General features: G+C 39.4%; 2 protein-coding genes across 2 annotated transcripts; one reads left to right on the top strand and one right to left on the bottom strand.

The window, feature by feature from the left end:
• Positions 563-2432, top strand: LOC107608000. The gene is made up of 6 exons (XM_016309893.2): positions 563-811; positions 894-974; positions 1118-1246; positions 1349-1411; positions 1634-1758; positions 2042-2432. The coding sequence occupies exons 1-6, from the start codon at positions 719-721 to the stop codon at positions 2232-2234; spliced, it is 684 nt and encodes a 227-aa protein (XP_016165379.1). The 5' UTR covers positions 563-718; the 3' UTR covers positions 2235-2432.
• LOC107608216 lies at positions 5159-7547 on the bottom strand. The gene is made up of 2 exons (XM_016310077.2): positions 6456-7547; positions 5159-5607 (listed from the first exon to the last, which is right to left on the bottom strand). The coding sequence occupies exons 1-2, from the start codon at positions 6619-6621 to the stop codon at positions 5432-5434; spliced, it is 342 nt and encodes a 113-aa protein (XP_016165563.1). The 5' UTR covers positions 6622-7547; the 3' UTR covers positions 5159-5431.

Below are 21898 nucleotides of genomic sequence, written 5' to 3'. Positions count from 1 at the left end.
GGTCAGATCTAGAAAACCACTAATCGAACTCTTCGATTTAAGTTTTTTAAATTTTATTTTTTTTTCACAAAATCTACTTATAATTTTAGGTTTGGATTTTCTGAATTTTTTTTTTACAAAACTTACCTACCAATTTGTTTTCTCTTTAAAATAAAAAAAATTACCCAGTACAAATTGAAGACTCAATTTTATTTTTCCCAAAATTAAATTCATTTTGTTACAAATTGGACATTCGATCTTTTCATGCTAGCCAAATCTAAGCTTTAGATTTACAATTTAGAATTTAAAAAAAAAAATCTCTATATTAATAAGAAACACACTATTAATCTATAGTTGAGCACAACTCATTCTCTATTACTAAAAAAATAGCCTGATTTTATACCTAAATTTTATATTTTTTTACCATTAAAAATAATTTACTTCAATTAAGAACTTATAAATGCCAAAAGGATAAATAAAAAACTAAAAAGTAAAAAATAAATAGTTGACAGGTTTGGTTGAACAGACAAGCCTAATTAGCTAACCATATTCAGTAAGATCTGATCAGATTGAGTAAAATTTAACCGGACTTAATTTTTTTGGAGAAAATTTGTGTATTTACGACGAATAAATGGATTAATCTAGTTTGATGGCACGAGTAGTGGTTAAGTTGTTAGTTAGAATGATTCTTATTTCGATATAAAAGAAAAGAATTAGGGTGGTTTAGGGTAATCAAAGAATGGTAGGTGTAAATTTGACAAAGAACAGTTACTGGGTTTTGAGGCATGGCAAAAGCATTCCCAACGAACAGGGTCTCATTGTTTCCTCCATGGTTTGATCCCATTCATTCATTCATTCTTTATACCATATATGTTGACTTGTCCTGTTTTACTCATTGATTCTTCTCATCGCAGGAAAACGGTACGCGCCCTGAATTCCAATTGGCTACCGAGGGAATTGAACAAGCACACGTAGCTGCAAAACTTTTCCAACAGGTTGGTAGGTCTACAGTAGTATCCTGCCATTCAATTTCATTTTTATCATTGCTTTATTATTTGATCCGATTCTATTTCGAAAATTCCACACTACCCCATATGCATCAAGTTACAACTATTCTAAGTCTAATTCATGTGGACAGGAGCTGGAAGCAAATAATATACCACTTGCCAATGTACGCATTTGCTATTCTCCATTTTCAAGAACAAAACACACGGCTCAAGTTGTTGCAGCTGCGCTCAATCTTCCTTTTGAAGGCCCACAGTGCAAGGTTAGTCACTCAGGTCCAATTTTTTATTCTCTTTCACCTACATCTGTTTTGATTTATCAGTTGACACTTGAAGTCCATTTTGAAGTCCATTTTAATGTGCAGATGGTGGAAGATCTCCGTGAGCGCTATTTTGGTCCTTCATTTGAACTTCTTTCACATGATAAGGTAAGTGAGATGTTTAACGGAACTTTTATATGCTCTGCTGAACACTCCGTACCACCATAGTAAAATTGCCAATTGAAGAAAATTTGTTCTATACTCTGCATCATGTTTCATCATTAGTATATACATATAGATGAAATATTCAGAACATGTCACGCAGCACCACCGTTTAGATATTCTGGTGCGCCAAAGCAACTCATTGATTACTGTTTCCATCATCAACAGTATGCAGAGATTTGGAAAATGGATGAAAAGGATCCACTTGTTGGGCAAGAAGGAGGAGAAAGTGTCAAGGATGTTGCCTGTAGACTTACAAGAGCGGTGACAATTATGGAATCAGAATATGAAGGGTAATGATTCTTATCTTAATCTTCATTAGGAAGTCTTACACTATTCATGAAATTTGTAGCGCATATAATATAAGTTCAACAACAAATCTATTGGATCCCTGAGCATATTCCCTAGTTGCTGCCAAAAGACTTAAGACACACTTTGAAATGCCAATACACTGTCCTAATTGTGATCTAAATGGACAGTTACAAACTAATACTTTGCTTCTCGAGAATTGTATATAGATGTGTTGTCCTCCTCCGTATTCTATCAGCTTTTACGTTTTCTTGCCATATCCTGCAGTTGTGCCATTTTGGTTGTGAGCCACGGGGATCCCCTGCAAATCTTGCAGACAATTCTGCTTGAATCTATACAACAACAGGAACACCCTAACAAGGACTTAGCATCAATTCTAAGTGCAGTTCAAGTAGCATCAATCTTATCCCAGCACCGTAAATATGCTCTGGTAACCGGAGAGCTCAGGCGAGTCGTTTGATAGGTTTGAAGTATAGGAGGAAGACATTACACTATTTTGGCTCAGGCTCAATTTAATCCCCCTATTGTTGCTAAAAGTTAAAAAACACTTATCTCCAAAGTCTAGACTAGTTAGTGATAGTAGACCTTGCAGAAAATAATGGGTTCGATTTTATTTACTTAGTTTTTAATATATGCATTACTTTTGTATTTTTTTTTATACATTTATTTTTAGTATTTAAAGCGGTGACTGGTGAGTAAATAGTCAAATTCGTCTTTAAAAGATTATTCATTGTTCAAATTGGTTTTCCAAAGATGTTTTAACCAAATTCGTTTTTCAAAAATTTTAAGTTAGTCACATTAATTCTTGTTATTTTTATTGCTTATGGTTTCAAAATTTGCTAATGCGGCATATTAAATGATATCATATTGATCACAAGACACACTTAGCAATTCTAATTGTTGCCAAGTTGATAAATTTATCCAATTAAATCAAATCAGTCCCAAATTAGAGAGATTTTGAGGAATTGAAATCTTTTAATTTTGTGTTAATTTCATCTAATTTTATAAATTTGTCATGCTAGCCATTAATTAGGATTGAAAGACTAATGTGATTAATTTAAAATTTTTGAAATACAAATTTGATTAAAAATTTTGTTTGAAAATTAATTTAAAGAACAAATATCTTTTATTCTTAAAGTGATTGATAAAAAAATAAAAGATAAAACATACAGATTTATATTATTAAATCATCGTTATAATATATTATTATTCGCCTTAATTTTGTGCGTAAGTCATGAATGACTATTATTCTAGTACAAATCACTTTTAATGCTAGCTAAAATACAATTTTTCTTATGAAATTAAAAAAATATTTATTATATAAGATTATATGATTTATCAATATAAAGTTATAAATTGATAAAGGATAAAAAGTAGAAAAATAACTATTAATAAATACATTTGATAAATTAAAAAATAATATCCAACCAAAAGTTAACTGCTAAAGCATCGAGAAAGTTTAGACAATAAATTTTTTGCCACCTCTTCTATGTGGTATGAAAAAAAAATTAAAATAAATCAAATTATGATATGATTTTTGTCAAGAAGCCAATAAAGAATAGACAAACCTGACAAAATGAAACATGTTACGGGGCAGTCCAACTTTTATATGCTCTGCTGATCACCCTGTACCACCATAGTAAAATTGCCAATTGAATAAAAAAAATATTGTTGATAATCAAAGTATCCGAAAATGGCATTTTAAGTGAGTATTTCATTTTTCTTTTTCTTTCTCCTTAGTCTATACCAACTACTTCTAAGCAACGCCCTATTTGTAGAACAATATCCATGTCCCCGCATATATATCACACCCATCCAATATGCATGTGCCTCTTAACCTTTATTCCATCCATTATTATATTGTTGGAATCATTATTTTCCTCTTTCTAAATATTTGCTACTTCAACTTTTTTTAATTATTAATATACCATAATTTTAATATTTTACATACAATGAAAGAAATATACTATTTATGTGTGACAGGATATACTACTAGTTAAATATAATAGGAATGAGGTGGCAAAAAATTAATTATATTCCCTAACTTTTTCTCTTTGTGTTTCGATGGGTTAATATATAGTCATTCATATATGAACAAGTAAAGACTATATATGAATTCTTCAATATATGTATCATGAATTATATAGATGATGTGATTTTATTTTTTATTTATCTTAGATGTGAATCAATATTTATCTTAGATGTGAATCAATCCTCTGTATATATATATATAGGGCAAGTTACTTAAATAAATAGAATAGAGAAAATATTTACCCAAATGTGCAAAACTGGTTCTTGTTACCTGCATGTGCAAAAAGCTATTTTTATGTAATCCGTGGCAACCCACCACGGTTTCAAAACGTGCATAAACCGTGGCAGGTCCCAGTGGATTATGGCCAAAAGATATTGAGTGTAAACCGTGGTAGGTCACCACGGTTTACTAAGGAGAGATGGCATGCATAAACCGTGGAGAGTCACCACTAAGTAACTTGCCCTATATATATATATATATATATATATATATATATATATATATATATATATATATATATATATATATATATATATATATATATATATATATATATATATATAAGAGGAAAGAAAATAAAGAAAATAAAATTTTCTACTCATTTTCCTTCCACCACTTTTCTTTCTTTTTATTTTCCTTTAAACTAAACATAGTGTAAATGCACATGTTAACTTTGGTGGCAACTGGCAAGTGTTAACTGGTCAACAACAACAACAGACAACTTGAATTTTGCTTAAACAAACATGTGTTTGAATCTCATCTTATAAATACAGTAATTCATTAGTCAATAGTAAATTTTTAATGAAGTTCTAATTTGTGAAGAATTAGTCATTAACTTGTGGAATTGGAGATTAAATGGATCACCAAAATTAATTCTGTTATTAGCACTAAATTCCGATAAATTAACTCTTGTTATTATTTTTTTAGTTTTTGGTCCTAAATTACTATGGGTTCTTATATTTCACTCCATGGTTAGGCCCACGTTTCAAACCCGGTTAATTAGTTGAATGGATTTTCCTTAAGGAGTTGGGCTTCCAACATAAATTTCAGTCCAAATCATTCAACCTAACAAAATTAAGCACAAATTTGCGAAGTACATAAAAAAAACACACACAAATTTGTATGCAACTCAGGTTTAGTTGAGCTGATACATTAGCATGCTTCTTAATATGTTGCATTTCTTAATATGTGCGAACCTTAGTAATGGCAAGTGGTGGATAAGAACCCTTAAAAATTATGGGTGTGTGAGTGGATAGTTTGTAATGTAATAATGCCTAGGATTGGAGAAAGTCCAATCCATCTAAACAAAAAAAAAAAGAGCACAAATTTGTATTATGTCACTTTCTAAAATTCAGAAAATGAAAGAGAAATAACATACAAAAAACATTACCATATCAACCAATACTATATACATTATTATACAATGAGTGCTACTGTTTTCAATACTAAGAACTAACATAAACTTCCATGTATTAGAGTAAAGAGAGCAATCTGCACATCATTGTTTTCAATCCATGAAAGGATAAGTTAGAAGTTTAGAACCATATTTGACTTGAATGTGTATAGGAACAATTATATTTATACCTAAGAAAGGAGTCTAATAATGCAGGACCTATGTACCTGAGTTAACCAAAACTACCACTCCTACTCCTACTGTCAGAACAAGATTGTGAGAATGGGAGCTTTCTTTTGCGTGATTCAGTAGTTTTTGCTTGCGTTACTCGTGAAATAGGGATATCATCATCATCATGTTCGCTGTCACTGATCTCAATGATATTTTGCAATTTGGATCCTCCCTCAGCTGCATCAAAGATATGGAAATTGAAGAATTCTAGATTGGATAACCGAATGAAATATATATCTATAGTTATTGCAACATTTTTTAGGTAAAGTCAATCTCAAGCATTTCATGTAATTGAAATTCTATGGTATAAGAATAATGCATTCAACAAGTTTGGATAACATATACAATAGGAAACTCTGTGATCTTGCTTGTATAAATTGATCAATTTACTTATCTACTCAACAATGGTAAAGAAAATTTCAACAATAGTATTTTAGAATTTTCTAATACCCACAAATCTCATGTAATTAAGATTTTCCTAATCAAGACAAGAAGTGAACATCAAAGAGAGTAAATTGGAACAATATTCTATTTACATAGCACAAATAATCAACCTTATCCTATTCACATATTTTTGTTTGGTAAGCTTGGTAGTTATGAACTTAATACTTGTGGAAGCAACAGCCTGATAAACTTCAATAAGCACTATGAGTCTATGACAATTTGATTTCAAAGTAAATTGAATTCTGTATTGAATTTATGTTGTCAATTTGTGTCATATAGTAAAATGTAAAATCACTAGAAGAAATTTCCCCATTCTTTCAAAAGTTATTTAAAATATATATAAAAGGGAACATGTTCTGTTAATGCAGCTTCCAAAATACTAGTTCAATGTGTTGAGACTAATATATTGCTCTTAAGACTCAATCAAACATAATCATGACCTACACACCTGAAAACCTGACAAAATTATATAATTAATGCAAAGATCACTATAAAGTAATATTTTCAGAGTACTACCAATAAAAAAATGGACATTACTAATTGATTTAGTCATAAGAGAATTTGAAGTAGAATTTCAATACCAGCTGCAGCACCATAAGATTGATGAAAATCTGTGTGTTGCAAAGGTAGAGAACCATCATTAACTTCATCATTGAACTCCTTCACTTCTTCTTTGACTTTAGAAGGAAAACCAGGATCATCAACTTCATTAATATCATGCTCTCCATCAAAAGAAGCATTACTCATCAAAAGCTTTGTACTTTCCTCCAATTTCACAACCCTATCAAGCAATTCCAAAAACTTAAAATCAGCCTTCAATTTCTCGTCCACCAACTTCCCATTCTTATCATTCAACTCAGTAATGGTATCCAAATTATTCTTTTTTTTCAGCCTCTAACTGGGCCACTTTCTTCCTTAATTCATCAACAGCATTGCCATTAACCTCACATTTCTTCTTCAACTCCAACAACTTAAGATTCTCGCACTCTAACTCTTTGTTCTTCTTCCTCAAATTCTCAATGGTTGCCTTGTCCAACCCACTTTCCTTCACTCCTTTAAATAACGTCTCATAAAGCCCCTGTACCTTCTCACACTGTTGCTCTTTCTTCTTCAATTTATCCTCAGCATCAATCCTTGCTAGACTCTGAAGCTGAAACTTCTCTTCAAGTTGACCAGCCTTGGTTTTAAGTTTTCCCTCTCTTTCTACCAAAACCTCTTCAACTCTGTCATAATCCTCTTTTTGCCACTTAACTCGAAGAATTTGAATGAGCTCAGGAATGCTCATCGTCTCCAAGCTTTTGTTACTGGTTGATGAGAGAATGGGGGGGTGACCCAGGTTCGGTTTTTGGTTGAACTGACATAACAAGGGCGAAAAGTTCGAACTTCGGAGAAAAAGGGAAGTGGGATTCGAAAAAGTTATTGGCTTTTCGGTGTCTGAAGCTGAAAAAATTGGAGCAACGTCACTGTGAACGAGGAACAGAGGAAGATGAAGAGAAGAAGCATGCTTTTCTTCTTTTGTAAGAGTGAATACTGAAATTGTTACCGGTCTGCACTTTGAAACTTGGAAGGGCAGTGTATGAAAATTGACGTTTGATTGTTTGGGAACTCAGAAGACATTTCTGTAATTAAATGCAAGGAGGGTAGAGTTGGAACTATAATGCAAAATGAAGTAGTATAAGAAAATTGAGAAAAATTCTTATATACACTCTAGATAGTAGATGTCAAAGAAATTTCTTTTCTTTAGGTTAATTTATTATCATAAAATAATTAAAGAAAAAGAGATAAAAAAAAAATGAATGAATTGTTGTTAAACAATAGATACTAGATAATAGAATCTCTCAAAAATTGAATGAATTTCTATTGTTTAGAATTTAGATTGAAAAAAAAAGGGATGGTCAATGATAATACTAAAAAAATTTATACTCTCTGTGAACGTATAGTACTTTTTTCCTTTAAATATGTTCAATATTTATAACTAACTAAAGATTAGATTAAGCTCCTAACTTAATACATAATTACAGAAACAGATTCACTATAATAAAATGAAATGAAATATGAATATATATTCTAGTAAAATTTACATTCAAAACTTTAATTCTACTTAATCAATTTTAAATACTCAACATTCTAAACAACATTATTTTTCGGGCAATTTACGTTAGTAAATTGTTTGATCCCCAATATTACGCAAATATATTGTTTCCAAATTCAATACGCAAATGTATTGTTTCACTATTTTAAGAAATTACATTTTTATCCTCTCAAGTGAAAAAAAAATTGAAATGATCCAATTCTATGTTAAATCTATCAATAGGATTGATTAGTTCATTCGAGGAGATCCTGTGTTAACTCTTCCAAATTTATATAAGTTGCTAAAGCTAAGGAATGAGTGATGAATATTGCTTGTATTTAAATGTATGACCTAGCTCCCTCATAAAATATAGGTCTAGCCCAAAATATTTGTCTAATTAGTATAGTTAAAGACTTCTAAACTAGGCTTTTTTTACTTAATTTGCTTATTGTTATTCATTTATATGCTTTTTCTTATTCCATAAAATAAGACAAAGATCCGGTCTGCCGGTGCCCGACCCGACGCAGTTAGTGCCCGCTTCTAAGGATGGAACTCATGTTATTCAACGCTCTTTGATTGTGGTTGCCAATATCGCCGGGATCTCCATTGCGGGCTGAAGGAGTTGATGCATGAATCTGAAGACTGCAGCGTTCGTACATCATCGATCTGCATATGCCCGTAGTCAGCATGGGATCTCCACTTCTGCCACCCATCGCCGACCGCCGCTGTTGACGCCCCTGGTAGTGGATCCGTCATGAGGAAGTTCCTTCTTCGATCATGTTTACCTCGCCGCTGATCCTCTGTCTCGCACTCGATTGTGCAGCTCTGGATCCGTCAACGATCCCTCTGTATACTCCTCTCCCTGAATCGAGTTTGTGGTTGCTGTTCTCTGAGGCTGGCTGGAGCACCGCGGTGGATCTTTGCTGCATCCTCACTTCAGCTTGTTGGTTATCCTGAATCTTCGTTTCCTCCCTCTCATGTAACCCATTTTCTAATTGGTACCCTTGATGGTTAGTAGGACCTGAGACCCCTTTTAATTGTTTATGAATCTGCTGATTGTGCTGATGAGTTGCGAATCCAGCTTCTGTTCTGATTGTGTTCCTGATTTGATTAGGAGGATCAAATATCCACTGCCTCCTGATTTCATTTCCTGCTGCCATTGCTGCCAGTTGGTGAGCTACATTATTGCCTTCCCTTGGAGTCCAGGTAGCTCCCACGTCCGGAGCCTCGTCCAGCAGCTGGAAAATGTCTCTGATGATAGCATCCGCTTCTGCTATCGGCATTCTAGCCTTGATGGCTTGAACCAAAGGTAAACAGTCAGTTTCAATTAAGCAGTTGTCCATTTGTAAATTCCTAATCAGAATAAGTGCCTCTCTATATGCCTGAGCCTCTGCTGCTATTGCTGAATTTATGATGAACCTTGATGTTGTTCCAGTAATGATCTTTCCCTGCCAATCTCTGACGACGACTGCTGCAGCTGCGATGCCAGATTCCCTATGGAAAGTCGTGTCAGTATTCGCCTTCAGCCTGTTTTGTGGCGGGGGCCTCCAGGTAATCCTCTTACTTTCACTACTCCTATCTGCTCTTGATGTGTTGTCTGTGCTGCGACTCCTTGTTGTATTGTGATAATTAGTTGCTAGCTGTTCTGCGTTGATAATTGCCTGTTTTGGATTGTTTCTTATTTGCTGGTAAATGTGCTGATTCCTTGCTTTCCATATGCACCAACAAACACTTCCCAGTTTACACAATATTCTGTCCTGTTCCTTCCCTGTCCCGCTCTTTATCTTCCGAACTGTATCCATCATCCATTTCTCGAAAGATGAAACATTATTGGCTGTAGGCGCAATTTGAAGGCTAGAACCGAACCAAACTGCCCTAGTCCACGGACACAATAGTAATGCATGTTCAACTGTTTCGTTCTCAGCCTGACATATGCTGCATGATGGTTTAACTACGCATCTACGCTGATACAAATTAACGTTCACTGGCAATATATTATGAGCTGCTTTCCAAAAGAACATCTTTACCTTTTGTGGCACTGGTAATCCCCAAATAGTTTCCCACACCTCCCTAAAATTCTGACTTGTTGAGGCTTTGCTTTGTTTTATCTCCTCCTTTGTATCTTTCTCCACCTTCGTAGAATAGTATCCAGATTTCACTGAATATTGTCCATCCAATCTATCCGGCCATATAAAATGATCTTTCTTGTTAATCAAACTTATGGGTGTTCTTTTAATTAAATCAGCTATGTTCTCCGGAAATAACTCCTGAATTCTGTTCGCGTCCCAACCCTCACCCTCTTTTATCAACTCGCTAACCCTTCTGGGTTGCCCTTCGCCATGTCTCCCCAGCTTGTCCATTCCCATCACCCAATTGTCTTTCCAAATGTCAATCTCTATTCCACTCCCTACGCTCCATCTACCTCTCCTTCTAAGGAAGTCTCTCCCTTCCAACAAGCTCTTCCATATCCATGACGCGTTCCTTCCTTCTTCGGCGTCCCACAGGCTACAATTTGATAATAAATGGCCTTTAGTGTCTTAGCCCAGATTGCGTCCTCCTCCTTTAGTAATCTCCATGCTTGTTTCGCCAAGTGCGCGATGTTTTGGCATTCTACATCCTTAAACCCCAATCCTCCATTTAATTTGCACTTTGTCAAATTTGACCACCCTTTCTAATGAATGGACCTTTCCTTTCTATTATTTGTCCACCAGAACCTCGCAATTGCTGCTTCAATACTTTTGCAAAAAGATTTGGGAAATTTGATGACATTCATAGCGTAGGTTGGAATCGCTTGTATTACCGCCTTTATCAAAACCTCCTTTCCTGCTTGATTTAATAGTTTCTCTTTCCATCCTTGCATCTTATCTAGTATCTTCTCCTTTATCCATTCTAAGGCCTTATTTTTGGACCTGCCCCATCTCGCTGGTAACCCTAGGTATCTCCCAGGATCCTCCCACGATGCCATTCCGGTGATCTCCTCTATATTAACCCTCCTTTGAATAGATACTTGATTACCAAATATCAACCCAGACTTCTCAGTGTTGATTCTCTGGCCTGATGCTTTGGTATATTTATTTAGAATCTGAATGAGTTGATAAATCTCTTCTTCCTGCGCACCTGCAAAAATTATACAGTTGTTCCGAGGGTTACCTGAAACTGGAGGTCAATCTCGGATGAGATCTTTGGTACTGGTCGGAGATGATGTGTCCGGATGGCTGGTGGCGGCCGGAGCTGTTGTGTTCGACTTGTTGGACCTGCTGCACTGCTGATCCTTGGCCACCGGAGGGTGGGGGTACCTGTAAGAGACTCCGATGCTTAAGTTAGCACGGGTATTAAGCAGGTTTTTATGTAGAATCAGAGTATGAGTTATACCTGGGTGCTCCAGTGTATTTATAGTAGTGTGGGTTGACCTTTCTGATAAGATAAGTTAGTTATCTTATCTTATCTTATCTTATTTCGAGTGAAGTCAGCTTATCTTCAAGGGAACTGCCTTTATCTCTATAGGCTTGGATTGCCTTTGGGATCTGGGCCGTGTTCCTCTATTTGGGCCCTTTACTGGGCTTTCCTGTTGATTTGGCCGAGTTCTTCGTAAAGAAGTCGGTCCGTTTGACCTGAACAGGTCGGTCGCTTTGCTACTGAACATCCCGGTTCGGATAGCTCGACCCAGGGTATGAACAGTACCCCTGCTTGAGCTCGGTCTTCTTTTTGAGGTCGAGTTCTTGACTTCGGTCCTTCTTTAGTGAAGCCAAACTCAAGCATTTTTTCGATTCCTTTGCAGAAGCTTTTTGAATGTAGAACGTTTTTCTCTAGAAGCGCGCGCTTTTGTATTAGCGCTTTGTCCTGGGGAACGTGCGAGGGTTTAATACCCTATTTAATTAGCATTAATTGCTCCGTTTTTCCTTTGGCTCTTTATTTTGATTTTTGAAAACTTAGAGACGGTTTCTCTTCTTTGCTCTTTCGTAAATTCTTCACCATTTTCCTCCGTTTTTCTCGTTCTCTGTTTTTCGCCTACGTTTCTTCTTTTCCTGCGTTGCGGCGTCACTTGGCGATTCTCGGGACAACTTACATCTCCTTCTTTCCTTTGAAGCTTTTCTTTTCTCCAGGTGAGTTCCATTCGTATTTTCTTTCTCTTTCGCTGCTTTGGCTTTTTGTGATTTAAGTTGCGGTTTTGCTTTGAGGGAAGTTTGGATCTTTCTGCTTCTACTGTGCCTGGTTACAGTCGTAATGCGTGCTTTGAATCTTTTTTGCCTTTCCTATTGCTTTAATGTGCTTAGGGCTTCTGCATGTTATCTCTCGTTTTGTGCTTTTGATGATAATGCGTTTGATTCTGGAAAAAAGGCTGGTGTCTTTGATGATTTCTGTTTGGTATGCTCGGTGTTGGTGCTTGCTTTTTGCTTGATTTCGAAAAAAGTTTGCGCCTTTCCGCTTGGCCATTTTTGCTAAACTGTAGAAAACTGTATGAGGGTGAATCTTTTTGCATTTTCGCTTTCTTTTGTTTTCTTTCTGGATTTTATTTTGATGAGTGCTGGGATGTAGGCCGTAGAAATAACTTGAAAACCTCGCTTGTTTACTGCCTCCAAGGGATGCCTCAAGATCTTTTGTCTTGAGTCTTGGGGTTTTCCCTTTTTGTTTATCCGCCCGTCGAGATGTTTTGCCCTCTGTCCGAGATGTTTTCGAGTAATCCATTCTTCTTTTTCTTTTTGTAGGATTTAGTTGACCTCATGTCTTCTCGCAATAACATTGTAGAGATGTCTTTCAGAGTTCCCGAGCAGATGTCCGATTGGCTGGACTCCCTCGTTTTGTTGTGTGTTTCTATTGTGGATGCTGAATTTTGTGCAGAGCTGAGGAAGCGCCATAGGATTTGTGGTAACAGTGCCCGCGAGGGGGATTATGAACTTGTTGCTCCTGATTCCGATGAGAGAGTTTGTTTTCCAACTTCTGTCGAGGGGGAGCGTCCCTCCTTCTATGCTTATGAATACTTCTTCAGCCAGTTAAACGTTACTTTCCCCTTTACTGCTTTTGAAACTGACTTGTTGTGGTCCTGTAACATTGCTCCGTCCCAGCTTCATCCGAATTCCTGGGGTTTTATCAAAATATTTCAACTTCTTTGCCAAGAGTTGGACATGACACCTTCTGAAACTCTTTTCCTTTATCTTTTTGTCTCGGCCAAACCCAGAGGTTCCTCCAAAAAGAAAGCTTCCTGGGTTTCTTTCAGGTCGGCCCAGGGGCACAAAGTTTTTGCCATGTATGATGAGTCGTTTAAAGATTTTAAGAACTATTTCTTCCGAGTCCATGCCATTGAGGGGGTTCACCCCTTTTTTCTTGATGAAAATGATGAACCTACTTTTCCTCTGGAGTGGCAAAAGAATGTAAGGGTGCCACGTTACACATGGGAAATGCTTAGTGAGGTTGAGCGGGCCTTTGTAGTTGTTCTTGAAGATTTGTGGGGAAGCCACCCCATCTGGACACGAAGAGATTTTTGAGTGATCCATCTTTGGTTCGGGCTGCTTTGGGTACTGTCTGATTTGTTTTTATACTTGCTCCCGAGCTTTGTTTTTTCCTGTGTTGTAACTTGTCTTTGACTTTTGTGTTTTTCAGAGATGTCGAAGAATAATGATTCTATGAGGGCCTATAAGAAGGCGAAGAAGGCGCCCGCTGCTTTAAACATCTCGGCCAAGGCGGCCGGAGAGGGATCTTCTCAGCCTCCAGTTAAACCTCCTATACCGAGTTCTCCCGGGCCGAGGAAAGCAATTCCTACTCCTCGGGTCCGTCTGGTTGATCCTTCACAATCTTCTGTTGCGGCTTCTGGTGCCCCTCCTAGTAAAAAGCAAAAAACAATTGAGCCTTTCAACCTCGATGCTCCTGACTTTGATGCGGTTGAGTTTGTAGACCAACAAATCGGCCCTTATGGTGCTCTTTCAATGGACGACGTGTCGCTTCTCCATCATTTTGATTATATTACCCGGAGTGATATCAAGTTGGCACACATGGGAGTGGCCCTGTATCGAACTGCTCAAAGTCTTCCTCTCCATGCTACTAAGGCTTTTATGGAGGAGGCCAAACAGGAGTTCGATCGGATGAAGGGCTTGAAGGAGGAGCTGGAAGTGAAGGTGGCCAAGTTGGAGAAGGACTTGGAGAATGAGAAGTCTAGCTCCACTTCTCTGGCTGCTTCTTTGAGGCTGGCCGAGGACACGGCTATGAGACATAAGGACAGCTATGTGACGTCTTACCGGGAGGTGTTGCGTCTGAGAGGAGAGTTGGAGAATGCCCGGGCTAATTATTCCGAACTCCAAGGTCATCTTGTTGGCAGTGTAACTGCTGCCTATGAGAACTTGAAGGAACAAGTTCGGGTTATTGCTCCCGAGGCCGACCTGACCCTATTTATCTTGGAGAACGTTGTCAGGGATGGCAAGGTTGTCCCTGACGACGAGGATGAGGATGATGTCGATCCTCCTCCTGTAGCCTCTACCAAGGTGTTGACTTCTGCTGTCCCTGCCGAGGTTGGTCCTCCCGCTTCTGACCCCGACTGCCAGATCTTGAACCAGGATGACGGTACTGTAGATGCCGTTCCTCTCCAAACTCGGCCTCCGTCTCCTCAGCCCGATGCTGCTAAGAAATCTTCTGACTCTTAGGTTTAACTTTATTTTGGATATATAGTTGGCCCGGCTTGTGGGCCTTTTTAAACTCTTTATGTTTTGTTAATTGCTGACACTCTTCCGTTGCTTGCCTAGCAACTTTTGTTTTTTATGAAAAACAAATGGTAGCATGCTTTAGCTTTTTTGAGATAGGTTTTGGTGGCCTCCGAGGATTTTATAACTTTGTGGATGTGACTAGGTAGGTCTAACTTGAATTTTGGTTCGTTCTTGCTCCGGCTTGTATTTCTGACGATTTGTAACCGATTTCTTCAAGTTAGTCCTCCGAGTTGTTTTCGCAGTCCTTTTTCTAAGCTATTTTTGTAATCTCTTTCCTGGATTTTGTCGGGTATCTTCCCGGGATTACTTTTCATAAATTTTTTAGTAGTAGGAGTCCGATCTTATTATCTCGGTCTCCTTTAATTTATTTTTGTAATCCTCTTTCTTGGATCTTTGTCAGGTCTCTTTCAGGGATTGCTTTGATGACTTTCCAGTTGTAGGAGTCCGACTTGGTTATATCGGTCTCCTTTAGGTTATTTGTAGTCCTCTTTCTTGGATCTTTGTCAGGTCTCTTTCAGGGACTACTTGGATGACTTTCCATTTGGATTACTTTTATAACTTTTCATTTTGGGCTGACTTTGTCATGTCGAGCCCTTCTAAGTTAAAGTAATCCTCTTTAATAGGGTTGGCCAGACCTCTTTCCAGGGTTTACTTATAACTTGGGTTGACTTGGTCCGACTTCTCAACGTCGGCCAGTTTTTAAGTTATTATTTTAGCAATCCGTAAGACCTCGTCAGGTTCTTTTTTTGGATCACTTTCGATAACTTCTTACATTATTCTGTGTTCATCTTTGCCGATTTGTAGAAAGTGGTTGTCATCTCTAGATCGTCCTTTGGGTGAATCGCGTTTTCACCTTTATCGGACGGTTGTCTTTATCGTGATCGTGTAGTGAAATTGTTTTTCACTTTCTACCGATCTGTTGCTTTATAATCGGACGATGAATGCTTCAGATTAATGCGTCTTGGAATCTTTGTAGAATGTCTAAAATATATTTTATTTAAAGGAAAAATGCAAATATATACATATGGGATTGTCTGAGTCTCAACTTGGTGCCTCATTAAAAAACCTTTTCAGGAAAAAGAGTGCATCCAATGATGAGATCTTTTATCTCTTCTAACTGTAGTACCTTCTTAGGTTGCAGGCGTGCCATGACCTGGGAAGCTCTCGCCCATCAAGTTCAGACAGTCTGTAGTAGCCCTTTCCAAGTACTTCTACAACTCGGTAGGGTCCTTTCCAGTTTGCTGCCAGCTTTCCTTCTCCTGGTCGAGTTGTTCCGATATCATTCTGGATTAGGATGAGATCATTCTCTGCAAAACTTCTCGGTACTACCTTTTGATTATATCTGGAAGCCATTCGGCGTTTTAGAGCTTCTTCCCTGATCCGAGCTCTTTCCTGGATTTCGGGTAACAAGTCGAGCTCTTCTCTCTGGAGCTGGAAGTTTGCTTGCTCATTGTAGTAAATTACTATAGGCGACCCTTCCTCAATCTCTACTAGAATCATTGCCTCTATTCCGTATGCTAATCGGAAGGGAGATTCCTTCGTGGTGGAATGTGGTGTCGTTCGATATGCCCATAGGACCTGTGGAAGCTCTTCTGCCCAGGCTCCCTTTGCATTTTGTAGTCTCCGTTTTAGCCCGGCCAATATGACTTTATTAGCAGCTTCGGCCTGTCCGTTGGCTTGCGGATGTTCAACGGAGGTGTACTGGTGCTTTATATTCAAGTCGGCTACTAGTTTTCTGAAGCCTGCATCTGTGAATTGGGTGCCATTGTCGGTGGTTATTAAATATGAAACCCCGAACCTTGTGACAATGTTTTGATATAAGAATTTTCGGCTTCTTTGAGCAGTGGCATTGGCTAGGAGCTCTGCCTCGATCCACTTTGTGAAGTAATCTACTCCCACTATGAGAAATTTGACTTGTCCTGATCCCTGTGGGAAGGGGCCGAGAAGATCGAGTCCCCATTTTGCAAACGGCCAAGGCGAAGTTACGCTGATGAGCTCTTCTGGCGGGGCAATGTGAAAGTTGGCATGTTGTTGACATGGTGGACATGTCTTTACAAATTCTGTGGCTTCTTTCTATAGAGTTGGCCAATAAAATCCTGCCCGGAGTACTTTTTTGGCGAGAGCTCGTGCTCCGAGATGATTGCCACAAATGCCGTCGTGTATTTCTTCTAGCACTTCCCTTGTGTTGGAGGCCGGCACGCATTTTAGTAAAGGTATTGAGATTCCTCTTTTGTACAGGATGTTGTTTATGATGGTGTAGTACTGTGCCTCCCTTTTTAACTTCTTTGCCTCCTTTTCTTCTGCGGGGAGTGTTCCTTCTTTGAGGTATTTGATTATGGGGGTCATCCATCCTTGGTCCTGACTTGTTATGGCTAGGGCTTTTTCCTCTTCTGAGATTGACGGGTTTTGTAATATTTTCTGGATGAGACTTCTATTGTTGCCCCCTGGTTTGGTGCTGGCTAGTTTTGAGAGTGCATCAGCTCGGGCATTTTGCTCGCGGGGTATGTGGCAGATCTTATATTCCCTGATTTGTCCGAGTAGTTCCTTGGTTTTATCCAGATATTTTTTCATGGTGGGGTCTTTGGCTTGGTAATTCCCTGTTATTTGTGATGTGACTACTTATGAATCGCTGTAAATGTTGAGTTTTTGAGCTCCGACCTCTTTAGCCAGCTTCAAACCAGCTAATAATGCTTCATATTCTGCTTGGTTATTGGAGGCCGAGAACCCGAACTTGAGAGAGAGCTCAACTTGGGTTCCTTGGTTGCTTTCTACTATCACGCCTGCACCACTTCTAGTTTTATTTGAGGAACCGTCCACGTAGAGATTCCATTCTGTGGGAGTTTCCAGGGTATCTGTGAATTCTGCAATAAAGTAGGCTAGATACTGTGATTTGATGGCCGTCCGAACCTCATATTAGAGGTCGAATTCTGACAACTCGACTACCCATTGTAGAATTTTGCCTGCTAAATCTGTTTTCTGCAATATTCCTTTTATAGGTTGGATAGTTCTAACCCTAATGGTGTGAGCCTGGAAGTACGGGCGGAGTCGTCGAGATGTTAGGATGAGAGTATAGGCAAATTTTTCTATTTTCTGGTAGTTCAGCTCGGATCCCTGTAGTGCTTTGCTAATGAAGTAGACGGGTTGTTGCCCGTTTTCGTCTTCTCTGACTAGTGCTGAGGCTATCGCCCGGCTTCCTACTGCGAGATATAATATGAGTGGTTCTCCTTCTCGTGGTCGAGATAGGATAGGTGGCCGTCCTAAGAACTCCTTAAAGTCTTGGAAAGCTTGCTCACATTCTGTCGTCCATTCGAACTGTTTTCCCTTTCTTAAAGTAGCATAGAAGGGGAGAGATCTTATCGCAGCTCCTGCTAAGAATCGAGATAGGGCGGCCAATCTCCCGTTGAGTTGTTGTACTTCCTTGACACAGGTTGGGCTCTTCATGTTGAGTATAGCTTGACATTTGTCTGGATTTTCTTCAATTCCCCTTTGTGTGAGCATGAAACCCAAGAATTTGCCTGCTTCAACTGCGAAGGTGCATTTTGCAGGGTTGAGTCGCATGTTATGCTTCCTTATAATGTCAAACACTTGAGTCAGGTCGGGCAATAATGTATCTTTGCTTTGTGTTTTTATCAACATGTCGTCCACATAGACTTCCATGACTTTTCTGATGTGATCTGAGAAGACTTTATTCATTAGCCTTTGATAAGTAGCTCCCGCGTTCTTGAGACCGAAAGGCATCACGATGTAGCAGTAGTTCGCCTTTGGTGTTAAAAACGAGGTTTTTTCTTGATCTGGTGGATACATGGGGATTTGGTTGTATCCCGAATAGGCGTCCATAAACGAGAGGTATCTATATCCGGAGGAAGCATCTACCAGAGCGTCAATACTTGGGAGTGGGTATGGATCTTTTGAGCAGGCTTTATTGAGATCGGTGTAATCGGTACACATGCGCCACTTCCCGTTTGATTTTTTCACCAAGACGACGTTGGCTAGCCATAGTGGGTACTTGACTTCTCTTATGAATCCTACCTCCAGTAACGTTTGTACTTGTTCTTCCACAGCTTGGGATCGCTCTGGTTCGAGTTTTCTTCTCTTCTGCTGCACCGGCCGAGTTCCTGGGTAGACCGCCAACTTGTGGCACATTAGCTTAGGGTCTATCCCCGGCATGTCTGCGGCTTTCCATGCGAAGAGGTCGACATTATCTCGTAAGAATTGTATCAGCAATTCTTTTGAGTCTCCTCTTAGGACCATGCCGATATTAGTCGTTTTGTCCGAGGTGTCTCCAATCTGAACCTTCTCTACCTCACCTTCCGGGTGCGGACGAAGTTCTTCTCGATGCTGAGCTTCACCAAGCTCAATTGTATGAAGCTCTTCTCCTCTGCCTTTGAGGTTTAAACTTTCGTTATAACAGCGACGTGCCATCTTTTGATCTGCCTTTATCGTGGCTATCCCTTCTGTAGTTGAAAATTTCATGCATAGATGCGGAGTTGAGACTATTGCGCCGAGTTGGTTGAGTGTTGTCCGACCTATGAGAGCATTGTAGGCTGAACTTACATCGACCACAATGTAGTCTATTTTGAGGGTCCTAGATTAGTTCCCTTTTCCAAAAGTAGTGTGTAGCGATACGTATCCCAGTGGTTGTATCAGAGTGTCTCCTAGTCCAAACAGATTGTTCGGGTATGCTCTAAGTTCCTTTTCATCTAAGCCGAGCTTGTTGAAGGCTGTTTTGAATAAGATGCCGGCCGAACTCCCTTGGTCTACTAGTGTGTGGTGTAGATTGGCGTTTGCCAGTATAATAGTGATGACCATGGGATCGTCGTGTCCCGAGATGATGCCGGATGCGTCCTCTTTAGTAAATGTTATCGCCGGGATGTCGAGTGCTTCCTCCTTTCCCTCAACATGATATACTTCTTTGAGATATCTCTTTCGGGACGATTTGGAGATCCCACCTCCTGCGAATCCGTCGTGTATCATGTGGAAGTGTCTTTCAGGTGTCCGAGGTGACCGTTCAGCTCGTCCATCATCTTCGTCCCTCCGTCTTTTTCTTTGGTCATCATCCCGGGTGGCCAGAAATCGATCCAGCTTTCCTTCTCTTACCAATTTTTCTATGATATTTTTCAAGTCGAAGCACTCGTTGGTAGAGTGCCCTCGAATTCGATGGTATTCACAATATTCCTTCCGGTTTCCTCCTCCCCTTTTGCCTTTGAGTGGCCGTGCTGGGGGGATTTTTTCTGTATGACAGACTTCTTTGTACACGTCGACCAGGGATGCTTTGAGAGGAGTGTAGTTGTGGTATTTTTTGATTTTCTCACCCTGTCGATCTTCTTTCCTTTTGGAGTCCTTGTCTTTGTCTCGGTAGGAGGCCCCAGATTTTGAGGTTTCTCCCAGTCAGGCGTTCTCTTCCATGTTGATGTATTTTTCTGCTCGCTCCTGTACTTCGTCTAAGGAGGTAGGATACTTTTTTTATATAGATTGGCTGAAAGGTCCCTCTCGTAGGCCATTTGATAAGCCCCATGATGGCAGCCTCTGTTGGTAAACTTTGTATGTCCATGCATGTTTTGTTGAATCTTTCCATGTAGTTACGGAGGCTCTCCCGATCTCCTTGCTTGATCTCTAGTAAGCTGGGTGCGTGCTTGGCCTTATCTTTCTGGATGGAGAATCTGGCCAGGAATTTTTTGGCCAGGTCGTCGAAGTTTGGGATGGACTTCGGGGGTAGGTTGTCGAACCATCTGATCGCCGTTTTCGTGAGAGTTGTTGGAAAAGCTTTGCAACGAACGGCATCTGAGGCATCGGTAAGGTACATTCGGCTTCTGAAGTTGCTGAGATGATGGTTGGGATCTGTAGTGCCATCATACAAAACCATATCTGGGAGCTTGAAATCTTTTGGGATTTTGGACTTCATGATTTCCCTGGTGAATGGATCCTGTTCTTTGCGTGAATTTTCCTCAGGAGTGGTCTGAGGAGCTTTTGATTTGAGGTCGGCCTCTAATTGCTGTAATTTTTCTTCTAGTTCTCGTCGTCGCCGTACCTCTCTTTGTAGATCCTTTCCGATCTCCCGTTGTTGCTGGGTTTCTTTCTCAAGTAGTTTTAAGCGATCTTGAAGTGCTTCTATGGCTCCCAGATTTGGCGAGCTTTTGTCTCCATTGGATTCTGGAGTACCCTTTAGCGTAGCGTCCGCGTTCTTGTGCGGTGATCTGTTTTCCAGATCCGAGTCGTGGTCATTGTCATGGCCGTCCGCCATGGTTTTGGGATGACTTCCAGGTTCCCCGGCAACGGTGCCAATGTTCCGAGGGTTACCTGAAACTGGAGGTCGATCTCGGATGAGATCTTTGGTACTGGTCGGAGATGACGTGTCCGGATGGCTGGTGGCGGTCGGAGCTGTTGTGTCTGACTTGTTGGACCTGCTGCACTGCTGATCCTTGGCCACCGGAGGGTGGGAGGTACCTGAAAGAGACTCTGATGCTTAAGTTAGCACGGGTATTAAGCAGGTTTTTATGTAGAATCAGAGTATGAGTTATACCTGGGTGCTCCAGTGTATTTATAGTAGTGTGTGCTGACCTTTCTGATAAGATAAGTTAGTTATCTTATCTTATCTTATCTTATTTCAAGTGAAGTCAGCTTATCTTCAAGGGAACTGCCTTTATCTCTATAGGCTTGGATTGCCTTTGGGATCTGGGCCGTGTTCCTCTATTTGGGCCCTTTACTGGGCTTTCTTGTTGATTTGGCCGAGTTCTTCGTAAAGAAGTCGGTCCGTTTGACCTGAATAGGTCGGTCGCTTTGCTACTGAACATCCCGGTTCGGACAGCTCGACCCAGGGTATGAACAACAGTCATCATCAAATAACAAATGAGTAATAACCGGTGCAGAAGGTGCAAGTTTAATTCCAGAAATAAGCTTATCACTCATCGCCTTTTCCATGAGAACAGTGAAGCTTTCAGCCGCCAGGATAAATAAGTAGGGTGATAGAGGATCTCCCTGTCTGAGACCTCTCTGTGGGTAGATCTTGGTTGACAGGTTTCCATTTATTTTAAACCTGTAAGTAGCACTTTTCACGCAGCTCATCACCAACCTCACCCACTCACTACTAAAACCGAACTCTTCCATAACCCTTTGCAAGAAGCTCCATTCCAGTCTATCGTAAGCCTTATTCATATCCAATTTTATGGCTAGATCTTGACTTCCCAAGTTTCCTTTCCTATTTAGCTTATGAAAAGCTTCCTGCACAATAACTATATTATCTTGTATGAGTCTTCCTTTAACA

Source organism: Arachis ipaensis, chromosome B07, assembly GCF_000816755.2.
Source record: "Arachis ipaensis cultivar K30076 chromosome B07, Araip1.1, whole genome shotgun sequence".
In the NCBI taxonomy this organism is placed as follows: domain Eukaryota; kingdom Viridiplantae; phylum Streptophyta; class Magnoliopsida; order Fabales; family Fabaceae; genus Arachis; species Arachis ipaensis.
This window is presented reverse-complemented; position numbering and strand designations above follow the sequence as displayed.

Coding starts and splice junctions, on each gene's coding strand:
- LOC107608000 (XM_016309893.2), top strand. CDS start 719: ATGGTAGGTGTAAATTTGACAAAGAACAGTTACTGGGTTTTGAGGCAT. Junction 975..1,117: donor CTGCAAAACTTTTCCAACAG/GTTGGTAGGTCT, acceptor TCATGTGGACAG/GAGCTGGAAGCAAATAATAT. Junction 1,247..1,348: donor TTGAAGGCCCACAGTGCAAG/GTTAGTCACTCA, acceptor TTTAATGTGCAG/ATGGTGGAAGATCTCCGTGA.
- LOC107608216 (XM_016310077.2), bottom strand. CDS start 6,621: ATGAGTAATGCTTCTTTTGATGGAGAGCATGATATTAATGAAGTTGAT. Junction 5,608..6,455: donor ATCTTATGGTGCTGCAGCTG/GTATTGAAATTC, acceptor TCTTTGATGCAG/CTGAGGGAGGATCCAAATTG.